Source organism: Herpailurus yagouaroundi, unplaced genomic scaffold (assembly GCF_014898765.1).
Source record: "Herpailurus yagouaroundi ecotype Mexico unplaced genomic scaffold, PumYag 160, whole genome shotgun sequence".
Taxonomy (NCBI): Eukaryota; Metazoa; Chordata; class Mammalia; order Carnivora; family Felidae; genus Herpailurus; species Herpailurus yagouaroundi.
The window spans coordinates 20,255,814-20,267,530 of NW_024412401.1; the positions used below are offsets into that span (position 1 = coordinate 20,255,814).

General features: G+C 52.8%; 1 protein-coding gene across 7 annotated transcripts; it reads left to right on the forward strand.

Moving 5' to 3' along the window:
- Positions 1-2,495: 2,495 nt before the first annotated feature.
- DNAJB5 (DnaJ heat shock protein family (Hsp40) member B5) lies at positions 2,496-11,222 on the forward strand. 7 transcript variants are annotated; one of them, XM_040481554.1, is made up of 5 exons: positions 2,496-2,617; positions 3,489-3,630; positions 5,976-6,220; positions 9,077-9,678; positions 9,817-11,222. In XM_040481554.1, exons 2-5 carry the CDS (start codon positions 3,563-3,565, stop codon positions 10,048-10,050), a joined length of 1,149 nt encoding a protein of 382 aa, XP_040337488.1. In that variant the 5' UTR covers positions 2,496-2,617; positions 3,489-3,562; the 3' UTR covers positions 10,051-11,222. The 7 variants fall into 7 exon arrangements, with proteins under 7 accessions (XP_040337488.1, XP_040337487.1, XP_040337491.1 ...); XM_040481553.1 differs by having other exon boundaries at positions 2,507-2,617; positions 3,486-3,630; XM_040481558.1 differs by lacking the exon at positions 3,489-3,630 and adding an exon at positions 3,175-3,429 and having other exon boundaries at positions 2,513-2,617.
- The last annotated feature ends 495 nt before the right edge of the window (positions 11,223-11,717 follow it).

Genomic DNA, 11,717 nt, shown 5'->3' on the forward strand with positions numbered 1-11,717 from the left:
TCAGGCACACTACCACACAAAAATATTGCACAGATATATTCTCACTTACAAATCACATTACAGATACAACAATAACTCCCAATCAGACTCAAACATCAAACAGATGCACTCACACATCCAGACATCTGTGAATATAGAGAGTAACAGTTAACTTTGCTGAGCATTAACTACATACCAAGCGCAGAACTAGATGCATATGTTACCTTAATTAACCTTCACAACAACTCAGTGAGGTACTATACCCGTTTTCTACACCCACTATACAAAGAAGGAAATGAGGCACAGATGTGGCAAGTCAACTCACAAGGTCAACATAGCCTACATTCTTACACTTATGGCACACGGTACACCCGGCTTCCTAACACACACCTGATACTTAGGGCAACAGGACACAGGGTGGCCATAGAGAACCCAGCAAACAATGGGGTCCATGTCATCAGCACCTGAAGGCATAGGTGCTACAACCCCCCCCCCACCCCGCCCCAAGGTCTAAGCCCACAACATAGCGTCAGCAGGGACCAGGTAAGGCCCAGTGACTAAACTCTGCCTCCGTGTTGGCACAGGCAAGGCTGGAGGAGGCAAAATAGAACTGGAATAAGAAGTAGAGCCACCCACAGCCCAGGCCCCCATGAGTCTAGAGGTGGGGGAGTAAGAGCCCCCAGATCTAAGGAGCCAGCACCAGTCCTGGGCCCCCTCACTGTACCATGCCCACCTCCTTGTCACACTGTTCCATTCCCTCATCATCCCATCTCCCCTCCCTTCTAGTCTTTGTTCCCCACTACTCCTTCCCTTCTCATCCCCCTTCCTTACCTCCCACCCTATCTCTCTTCCCCTCCTCTTCCCATCCCCCTCACCCCATCTTCCCTTCCTTCTCTCATTCCCCTCATGTCACCTCTTCTCCATCCTCCTCTTACCCCACTTCTTTTCTTTACTTCACAGCTCACACCCCTTTACACCTGGGACCGCCATGGCGAGTACTAGAAGGAAGGCAGATAATGGAGACTATGCAGACCTGACCTCAGGACCCCTTAGATCTCTCTCCTGCTCTGCTCTGGTACTGGTGTTCTCCAAGCCTCAGTTTCCAGCTCTATCCAGATTGTGTGAACTCATGGGTATCCGAACTGTTTCTGGGAAATGGCAAAGAAAATGAGGTGAGAGCTTCTGCCCTGGCCCTTCTTTTGTCCTCAAACCCCCCAAGAACTCCTTTCCCCTCTTCACCCCCGGATTACCCCCTCCCCACCCCCGCTCCCTGTAGCACAGATGGGCCTGGGAGACAGTGACGTGGGCGCTAGGCACCGTGTCTGCTCAAGCGTCGGCTTCCGCTGGCTACCGCCTCCGCAGCCCTGCCTGCTCTGAACAGCGGGGACACTAGGGCTGAGATTTAATGGGGGGAAGGAGGGGGTTGGTATTGAGGTGGGAGATTCTGAGTGTGTTAAGGAAATCATGTGGAGCTGAGATGAAGGGTTAAGGGGGGAGCCAGGATTGGGGAGATCATGGGAGTCGTAACAGATTAAGGCTACGATAAAACAGAAGATCATGGGGGGAAACAGGAGATATACCCAGCCAAGAAGAGGGGAAAGAAAGGGTGGGCTACAATTTGGGAACTCAAGAGGGAAGTGAGATGAAAGATTATAGAGAGAATGTTACTGAGGATTGTGGGGGTTGCTGGGGAGGGGCTCCTCATAAAGTAGGTGGTATTAGGGGATTATACAGAGGATGAAAAGGGGACTCACAACGGGAATCGGGAATCGTGGAGGCGCTAAAATTGGGAAGAACTACCAGGTTACCAAGGAGAGAGGGGAAGCATGCTTAAATTCTGCATGCCTACTGGGGTCTGTTTTGTTAGGTCACCTCAGGTCAGTGCCGGGTCAAGGTAAGGTAAAGCTAAATCAGGTCTGGTCGAGGTCAGTTTACAGTTCTTATGGAAGATAGGTAAGAAGGGGTGACCTTTTGACCCTGGTGGAGGGACTACACCTTCCAAAGTACACTATTCGCTCCCCGACCCTCCTAAATGAAGAAAAGAAAGAATGCCGAGAGTCACCGCCAACTGGTAAGCAGTTTTCCTTTAAGGCTGCCTTTGACATTACACAGGTTCCAGAAGGTTCTCCTGGGATTTGAGCGGTGGCCAGTACGTCCCACCTTCTCAAACCCGAGATTGGACTAATATAGTTGCCCCCAGTCTCGGGTCTGAGCCCCACAGACCAACCAATAAAATCAAAGGGCGCGTGGAGTTGCCGCCCTCTGTCCCTTTCACCAATGACACGACGAGCTAGCGAAGAGGTGTGGTTGACTGATCCCAGAGCGCACCAATCAGACCGACACCAATCACTGCCTGGAATGTGTGCGCGTGTGGCCGGGTGACAGGGGCGGAGAATGGGCGGCTATCACCAAGGCACTCGCTGAAGGCTGTCCAATTACAAGGGAAGCTGAGTTGAGTGATGGACAGACCGCGCAATGGGAGGCGCGGAGGCGGAGCCGTGGGGGCGGGTTCCCCGGCCCGCTGTCTGCGGCCGGCGGGCAGGCGACTCCTGTCCAGAGTGGAGGCGGCGGAGCCGGAGCCAGGGGAGGGGGCAGCGGCTGTCTGACGGACCGCGGTGGCGCCCGCAGCTCCTCACTGGTGAGGGCACCGAGCCAGGACTCCGGGGTCCCGGGAGCGGGGGCGTCGCGAAGCCAGTGGTCCTGGTGTCCGCCCCCCCCCCCCCCCCCCCCCGCGCCCGCGCGGGGGGCGCTGGGACACTGAAGGCCCATCGTTTCTTCTGCCGTGGTGGTGCGGGGACTGGGGTCTGCAAAGTGCTCGATGTCTGCGACCCTCTAACAGCGGGCAGCCAGAGCCTGAGCTGGGGGGAGGGTCGGGCCGGGTCGGATTGGGTTCCGTGGGCGGAGGCGTTTCTGGGCCAGCCCAGCCTGTCAGCGCCGGTGACATCACCGACCACCCTCCCCCGCCGGAGCCCCCTCCCCTCCCTTCCTCTCCGCTCCTCTCGGTTCCTCGCCGCGCCTTTTGTCCCGGCCGAGCTCTGCTCTGCCCCGCCCCTCCCCGCCTATCTGCGAGGGAGGAGACTCCGGGTCAGTGACTTCATTGAGTAGGTTCTTGGGGATTGGGGTCGGATCCTCCCCGGAGAGAGAGGCGAGAGGAACTCACTGCCTCTCAGCCCCTCACAACCACACCTGGCACAGGTACACACGCTGCCACTCACAAGAGCACGCTTCCACTGCCAGCCTTACCGTCACACTGCCGTACAGCCATTCAGACATTGCTGCACCTGAGAGCAGGTGGCCGCCGGACCCTATTCCTTCATTCTCCACACCTGGGGATCAGGTCTAGCTCCTGCTGCACCGGACAGGCCTTGCTGGGCTAGTGCCTCTGAGAACCCGAGGAGGTGTCTTCCAGAGCTGCAGCTTTCCAAGCAGGCTCCGGTGGAGCGATCAGAGGTGAGGGGCTGGGCTGGGCATGTTTAAGCGCACAGTGCTCTCCTGCCCATCCCCAGCAGCACCCCCACTACAGGCCCGAGGAGCTTTCCGGAGCTTCCCACACTTCTGGGGAGAAGACTTCTTAGCCAGCTTGATGTTTAAAATTCAGCTGGAGCCCTTAAAACTTCGAGCGTGGACGCTGAATGGGTTTGTAAAGTTCCGGTAAGTCCCTCTGGAGAAGGGCACTCATATCCCTACCACATCAAATTCTCCACATCTCATCCCCCTTCATTGCCCACCATCATCCTCACCCCATCTGCATTACATGTAAGACCCTCCTACCTCACCCTTACATTTGAATGAATGGTACCCCTTATCATTCATCTCCTATACCAAACCCTTCAGGCATCCATCCATTTTCCACAAATATCTCTTCCAATATTTCAACTCTCTTCATCTCTCTCTTTCAACCCATTGGTAACCCATTTTCCACCTCAGCCATTTCTATTTGTCATCCCTTGTCCCCTTCCACCAATACTTCATTTTCTGTATCAACCATCTCCCCTCCCTATACACTCCTTCTTGCTATTTCTCATTTTTCATTCCTGCCTCAACATTAACATCCTCTTCATTCTTCTCCATCAAAGGCAGTGCCATGCCATGGGGCTCCTTTGTCATTCCAACACGTGGCTTGTGGGTACGGGGAGGGAGGGAAAGAGGGAGGAAAGGAGAAGGAAAAAGGCAGTCCCCAAAAGAGCTTGCCCTGTGTCTGTGGAGGCAAGAGAATTATAGGTCCAGAACGGTTATCAGGTGAGTGCCAGGAAGGAAGTTGGCCTCATGAAGAGGTAATACAGGGACAGCAAGAGGAGGGTGAGAGCATTGGCAAGCCGCTCCACTTGCCCTCTGCCTAGAAGCTGCTATGGTTTTCTGGGGGCATCCTCTTGGTGTACTAGGGTTCCTTCCCAGTCCTAGGGTGGGCAGAGAAGGCATGGGCTGAGGCAGAGATGGCAGACCACCCCCAGTTCCCTCTCAGACGGCTTTTACCATTGCTTCCGAAAATGGCTGCCCACCCCCAGATGCTCTTCTCTCACTCTTCCAACCCCAGCTTCCCCCACCAGGCGTGACATGCTGGTAGGGGGAGAAGGGGGAGTACCCGCCTTTATGGAGCCTTCTCTTCGTCACAGTGAGGTGACTCCCAGAGCCATGAGTCAACTCAGCCACCTGCAACAGGCCCTGTGGGGGCAGGAGCTAAGGCCATTGTCCCTGCCTTCCTGGGGCCTTAAGTACAGCCCTCACTCCTGCCAGGAAGCCCTGTATACCTCACTGAAGCTGTGAGAGGCAGAAAAGCAGACTTCAGCTGTGGTTGCCAGCCCAGGACATTGCTAGAAAGACTCTGGTTTTCTGGGCTTGGTAGGGGTTGGCCAAGCCTCTGAAGGGCTAGAGAATGGCTTCTGGCCATCTCCCCAAATAGCCCAACTACAGGAAAGTCCCCTTCCCTTCATATCCACCACAGAGACAGTGGTGAAGGGAGATTAGAGTGAAAGAATTAGAGCCCTGTGTTCTCCCTAAAAAAAAAAAAAAAAAAAAAAAAAGCCCTGGTGTCTGGCTTAGAAGGGACTATCAGAGGAGTATGGACCTGGCCCTGGGTCAGATCCTGAACCACAGGGCAGGTGAGGAGGGACTGGTAGGGAAGGTATTAAGGAAATGGTGATTAGTGCCTAAGTGTTCTAACAACTAAGGTTTAAAAAGTCCCTACCCCCAGGATGGTTTTGTTCACTAACACTAGTGCTTAGGTGGCACAGACATGTCTTCATACACATTTTGTGTGCAGACACTGGGAAATGAGTAAAGGGAACTGTTGCCCTTGTTGGAGGAAGGACAGTGTCATCCCCCCCTGCTAATAAGAGAGCTAGAAATGGCAGTTTCCAAAGGCTGTGAGTCATTCTCTCATCTGTCACACGTGAGGCTTAGCATAGTCTGGGAAGCAGGGACAGGGAGGCCTGGGGTCTTCAATAGCAGAGAGGACTCCAGACACCTACACCCTGACTCAGCCTAGCTGGCCAGGACTACTGGCTAAAGACCTAGGACTGTCCCTAGTCCTGGGCCACTGCCCCAGCTGCCCTTAGCCTGGGCACCATGCCTGAGACATGGCGTAAAAGACCACGATGCTCAGGTGACCTCACCCAGTACACTGATCTTCGCCAGCTTCTGTGTGTGGGCCTGTCAGTCCATGGTGCCACCTCACACGGCAGGGCCTCTCAGGGGTCCTCAGTCTAGCCCAAGGACCTGGGCTTTAGCTGAGCCCCTAATAGGCCACAGCCCCCAGCTTCCTGCTGGGAAAATCTAGCTGCTGAGGAAAGAATCACAGAATCCTAGAATGTCAGAGCTGAAAGAGACCATCTAGTCCAAACCTTTCATTTTACTGATGGGGAGACAGGGGCCTACAGAACAGGCATGACCTGCTGAAAGTCACACAGTGAGTCACTTAGGGATTGCAGGATCGTCAGGAGCAGGGCTGGGTCAAAAGGGAATAGGAGCTTCAAGGACTGGCCCTGGGTTTCTTTCAGAAACAAGGAGACAAGTGCCGGTCCAGTGGCTGTGATGGGAAAGGATTATTACAAGATTCTTGGGATCCCATCGGGAGCCAACGAGGATGAGATCAAGAAAGCCTACCGGAAGATGGCCTTGAAGTACCACCCAGACAAGAACAAAGAACCCAATGCTGAGGAGAAGTTTAAGGAGATTGCAGAGGCCTACGACGTGCTGAGTGACCCTAAGAAACGAGGCCTGTATGACCAGTATGGGGAGGAAGGTAAGAGAGCAGTGCTCCAGGCTGACGCTGGCCCCCTGTCCTTGTGTGGGATGCTGTGTGACCCAGTTCTTGTAGCAGGGAACTGGAGGCTGAGGAGGGGTGATGGAGGCAAGTGTTCTCCGCACGGACACCCAGAAGAGAGTAGAGACCACCACTCCCCAGCCTTGGCTTACATAGTTCTCCCTGCCTCTCTCTGCCCCTCTCCCTCCTCAAATTCAGGCCCTAGGGACGTCTGAAGTCCGAACCAGAGGCTTTCCCCCTCCCTTTTTTCCCTCCCAGCCTTATTAGTCCTGCCTGAAGTCCCTGCTGCTTCATTGGCTGCTAGGGAAGGTTAGGGAAAAGGCATGTGTGCCTTGGCTCTCTGAGGAGAGAGCATTTACATTCATCAGCATAAAAGTTTGGCCCTTAAGCAGCCCGGGAATTAACCACTGGAGCTCTGATATAGAGAGATGATTCTCTCCTTCCCTGCCACGTCAGGCCAGCAGGACAGAGAGGGAGCTTTGCCTCCCTGAGGAAGTGGCAGGGATCCAAGGATGGAAGGGGAACTGCTGCTGGCATCTTGCCCCCTCCCTGACGTAGCTGGTGGCCAGGCACAGGGTGGCAGGAAAGGCCCAAATAAAGCCTCTGAGAGGGTGGCCCCTCCCAGTACATCCCACAGGCATGATGTAGCTGCTAATTCTGGGCCTGCCCCTCAGGGCCGCCTGCCACCCGCCAGCCACAGGCACCTGTCAGGCTATATTAAGAGACATTGTCACAGCTGAGGACTCTCCTTCCTAAGAGGAACTGCCCTTCCTGCCCAACAGCATCTACCTTTCTTCCACATTCTCCTCCTCCCTCTCCCCACTCTAGCCACAAAATTAGATAGTCTGATGATATGTGCATACCTGCTACAGAGTAGATAGGTGCTCAAAAGAATGTTCTTTTCCTCTCCTCCTTGCTTTGTATCCCATGCCCCTATCCTCTGCACACCCCAGTCCTCCCAAACCCCTCTTCTTATTCTCCATGCACTAATTCCTTCAGGTCTTCCCTGCTCACCTACTAGATTGCCAACTCCCAGATTCACAGGCATCTGCTAGAATCTTTGGTATTCTCTCAGCTAAGAAATTTGTCTCTCTGGGATGGAGGGGTGGGAACAGTAGGGCTGGGAAGAGGGAAGCAGTGCAGATACCATGCCCCCATGTGACCTGTCTAGGAATTGCACTCTTTTCTCCACTTGGCCTCACCTTTGTTAGCTGGAGAGCTACCCAGAAACTTCATCCCTCCTGCATGACCAAGCCCAAGTGAAGGACAAAGTTCAGCCTCTAAACCCAGACACTGGGTCCTAATGTCAATCTACATCCCAGGAGGTCTCCTAAGAATACAGCACAACCTTAAGGAGAAACCCAGGGCCTGGGGAAGGACAAGCGGCCTTGAAAATGTGGGTTATATTTCTGTCTGCCCTGCCCCTTCCCCAACAGCCAGCCAGAAGACTTGTGCACACACACTTTGTGCACAGCCCTGGCTAGGGACAAGTTGCTCCCAGCATGAAAAAGGGGGTGGTGGTGACACAACAGGAGTCCCTACAGAGAAATTACCCCCTCCTGTTGTTATCAGTCCAATATCCCTCTCTCACTGAGCTCTGCCAGGCTTCTTAAACTCACCTGGTAATCAGACCCTCAAGAAAAGAAAAGAACAGATCCTGAGTCTTAGGGGAGGGATGAAGAGGCAGCTGCCACAAGTCTCTGAACTGCCTGCCACTTGGCCTTTCTAATGAAACCCAAATCTGTTCTTGCAGTCCCAGGAAATAAGAAGCTAATTTAATTTAGGCTTAGACATCCACAGCCAATTGAAATTCTAGATAAAAAGCCTCAAAGAAAAGGGCCCCTTCCCCTAGCCTGGGCCCCACCCCAGAGTCTATATATTCTAGAGAATTTCTCAGTGTTAACCGCTTCCCTCTAACTCCTCCCCACACCCCCTAACACCACCACTACCATCTCCCCATGAAGGTTGCCTCCCACAATCTGAGCTCCTTAGACAGGACCTGGCTCCAGAGAGAGCAGCTACGGCCATTACCTGCAGTGGGCCTGCTCGTTCATGCATTTTGGTTGCTTTGACATTAGGTACGGGGTATAGGACTTGGTGTTAAGTCCAAGAAGCTCTGTTCCCATTGTGTTCTATGTCTGTCCGGTGTGTGAATGGCACCCCTGGAGTTGTACAATAGTGTGAGCTCTGAGTGTGGAAACAAAGCTCTTAAAAACTTTAATGAAATAGCTCCTCATCTCCAAGCTAATGAGCTTTCCTGCTTTTTGGGTCCCTCTTGATTTCCCATTTGGATAGGAGTCAGAAAAAAAAAAAAGGGGGAACTGTGGGTAGTAGCAGAATGAAAGCAGGCTTTCTCCTGGACTGTATCCCCACCTTATTTGGGACAGGTCACTTACTGGCTTCCTGTGTAGTCAAATCCTATCTGATTTTCCCTTGCTCTGTGTGTCTTTAGAGATAAACAAAGATTTGGGAGTCAAGTATGACTGTAGTGTGATCCCAAGCCGGCCACTCGAGGCTTTGTGAGACATCTTTGGGTCATGGGTACATGGAAGAGACTACAGGACTACAAATCCTGTTCTCCAAGTCTTCTACTTAGCTTTTCTATCTATTGTAACTCAGCCTCTTGAACCTCATGATGTGCTTTATTATTAAACATATAATTAAGAATAAAAATTAATCTTGTCAGAGGTTTTCTTACTCTATTAGGCAGTCCTCTCTGTGGAAGAGAGGTGGCTTCTTTCTCTAGGCCCATGAACTGGGGGCTAGAGGGCAGGGGGTGGAGATTGGAGTGGGGCCGGGACCAGCCACACTATCCCTAACTTCTCCTCCCTCCAGGCCTGAAGACCGGCGGTGGTTCATCAGGTGGCTCCAGTGGCTCCTTTCACTACACCTTTCACGGGGACCCTCATGCCACCTTTGCCTCCTTCTTTGGTGGCTCCAACCCCTTCGATATCTTCTTTGCCAGCAGCCGTTCCACTAGACCCTTCAGTGGCTTTGACCCAGATGACATGGATGTGGATGAAGATGAGGATCCATTTGGCGCCTTTGGCCGCTTTGGCTTCAATGGGCTGAGTAGGGGCCCAAGGCGGGCCCCCGAACCACTATACCCTCGGCGCAAGGTGCAGGACCCACCTGTGGTACATGAGCTGCGGGTGTCCCTGGAGGAGATCTACCACGGCTCCACCAAGCGCATGAAGATCACAAGGCGGCGCCTCAACCCTGATGGGCGAACTGTGCGTACCGAGGACAAGATCCTGCACATTGTCATCAAGCGTGGCTGGAAGGAAGGCACCAAGATCACCTTCCCCAAAGAAGGTGATGCCACACCTGACAACATCCCTGCTGACATCGTCTTTGTGCTCAAAGACAAGCCCCACGCACACTTCCGTCGAGATGGCACCAATGTGCTCTACAGTGCCCTGATCAGCCTCAAGGAGGTAGGGCCTGGGTCAGATTGTGTGTGTATGTGTTGGGGGCAGGGGAGAATAATGGGGACATTCTTTCCTCACTCCAATCTTTTCCTCCCTTCCCACTCAACCCCCCATTTTCCTCACTCTCTACCTCATTTTCCCTAGGCGCTGTGTGGCTGCACTGTGAACATTCCCACTATTGATGGCCGGGTGATCCCATTACCCTGCAATGACGTCATCAAGCCAGGCACCGTGAAGAGACTCCGTGGGGAGGGCCTTCCTTTCCCCAAGGTGCCCACCCAGCGAGGAGACCTCATTGTCGAGTTCAAAGTTCGCTTCCCGGACAGATTAACACCACAGACACGACAGATCCTTAAGCAGCACCTACCCTGTTCCTAGGCTCTGCCCCAGCCAGCCCAGAGTCTACCACAGCAATACCCCCTACACTCACCCACCCAATGTGCACCCAGCTTGATGTCCACTGGACACTGGCAACTTTTTCTAAAATGCAAAAAAAAAAAAAAAAAAAAAAAGCCACTGGATTTCAGGAAAATGTTCCTGTCCCTGACCCCTTTCAGAGCTGGGCTGCCTTGGGGAAGTGGGTGGGAGGTGGGGAGAGCTAGCCCAGGCCAGGGGTCAATTTTCATGTCACTAGTTTCGAATCCAGTTCCCACTCCAGTGGCTGGAGAGTGACCTGAGTGCTACTTGAAGATACAGAGATTCCTTGTCCATGCCTGTAAATAGCATGTCCTCTTACCCCTCTCAGCTTTGCTAATACCTCTCCTCTCCCTTCTCTCCAGCTTCCTCCCAGTGGCAGAGGAAGAAGATAGAAAGGACACTGCTTTCCCACCCCAGCCCCACCCCTAGGTCCACAGTGTCTAAGGTTAATGCACACACATTCACACACACGAAGCACTCACCTAGAGCTATCTGTGCCTCTACAGAGTTAAGAAGGGAAGGTCTGTAACCCATGAACCGGGCCACTGAGCACGAGACACTTTTCATTAGGGCCAGGAAGGTGAATGGGGGCTTGGCAGCCTCCCTGAGAGCCCCCCACACTACCCAGATCTCCCTGCTGCTCTCAGGAGTGTGCAGGGGTGGAGGGAGGGGAAGAGGGCCTGCTGTATTAAGGCTAAGAGGTAGGGGGCAGGGTCCATCCCCCAGCCTTCATCAGGAAGGGAAAGGGCTTTGGGGTCAGATGACAGCTATTCCCCACCAAGAGATTCAGGGTCACAGGTTTCTCCCCACACCTCTGAACTCAGGGCCTAGCCACCCTCAAACTTCCAAATCCCATTTTTGTGATACGTGAAGCTACTTATTTCTTACCCTTCATGGAGGCTGTGTGGGGAATTTCTAGCCCTTTAATGCCTGTGTGACCCCACCCCACTCCCACAATTGTATAAAGGTCAAGTAGTGAAGGAGCTAGGGGAAGACTGCTTCAGCCAGGTCCTGGGGTGGGGTCTTTAGGTTTTCTCACTTTGACAAGCCCCTGAATGTTTTTATAGTAGTTTTTTTGTATTTTTTTGTAATGACAGTATTATGGAAAAAAAAATAAAGTATTTTAAAAATAAGGCATCTGAGCAGGAGCAATGAACCTGGGATGGGGGCAGGTGTGAAGTGCCACTCAACTTCCCTCCAGGGCCCTGGTCACCTCTGAGAACTCCAGGTGGTTCTTCAATATAAGGTGGAGCTGACTCCTTCCTCTAAGCCTAGGCTCATGGGATTTCTATTTTTTTTTTAATTTTATTTATTTTTGAGAGACAGAATGTGAGAAGGGGAGGGGAGGAGAGAGAGGGAGACACAGAATCTGAAGCAGAGTCCAGGCTCAGAGCCTGATGTGGGGCTTGAACTCATGAATGGTGAGATCATGACCTGAGCTGGAGTTGGACACTTAACCAACTGAACCACCCAGGCTCCCCAAGGCTCGTGAGATTTCTAAAACATATACCCCAAACACAACAGAGACAGAAGATACCACTCAGCTATTAGCAGAAACACATCTATTTAGAATGAATAAATATCCTTTGTTGGATATTTGAAGGATATGCTAGCATGAGAACTAATAA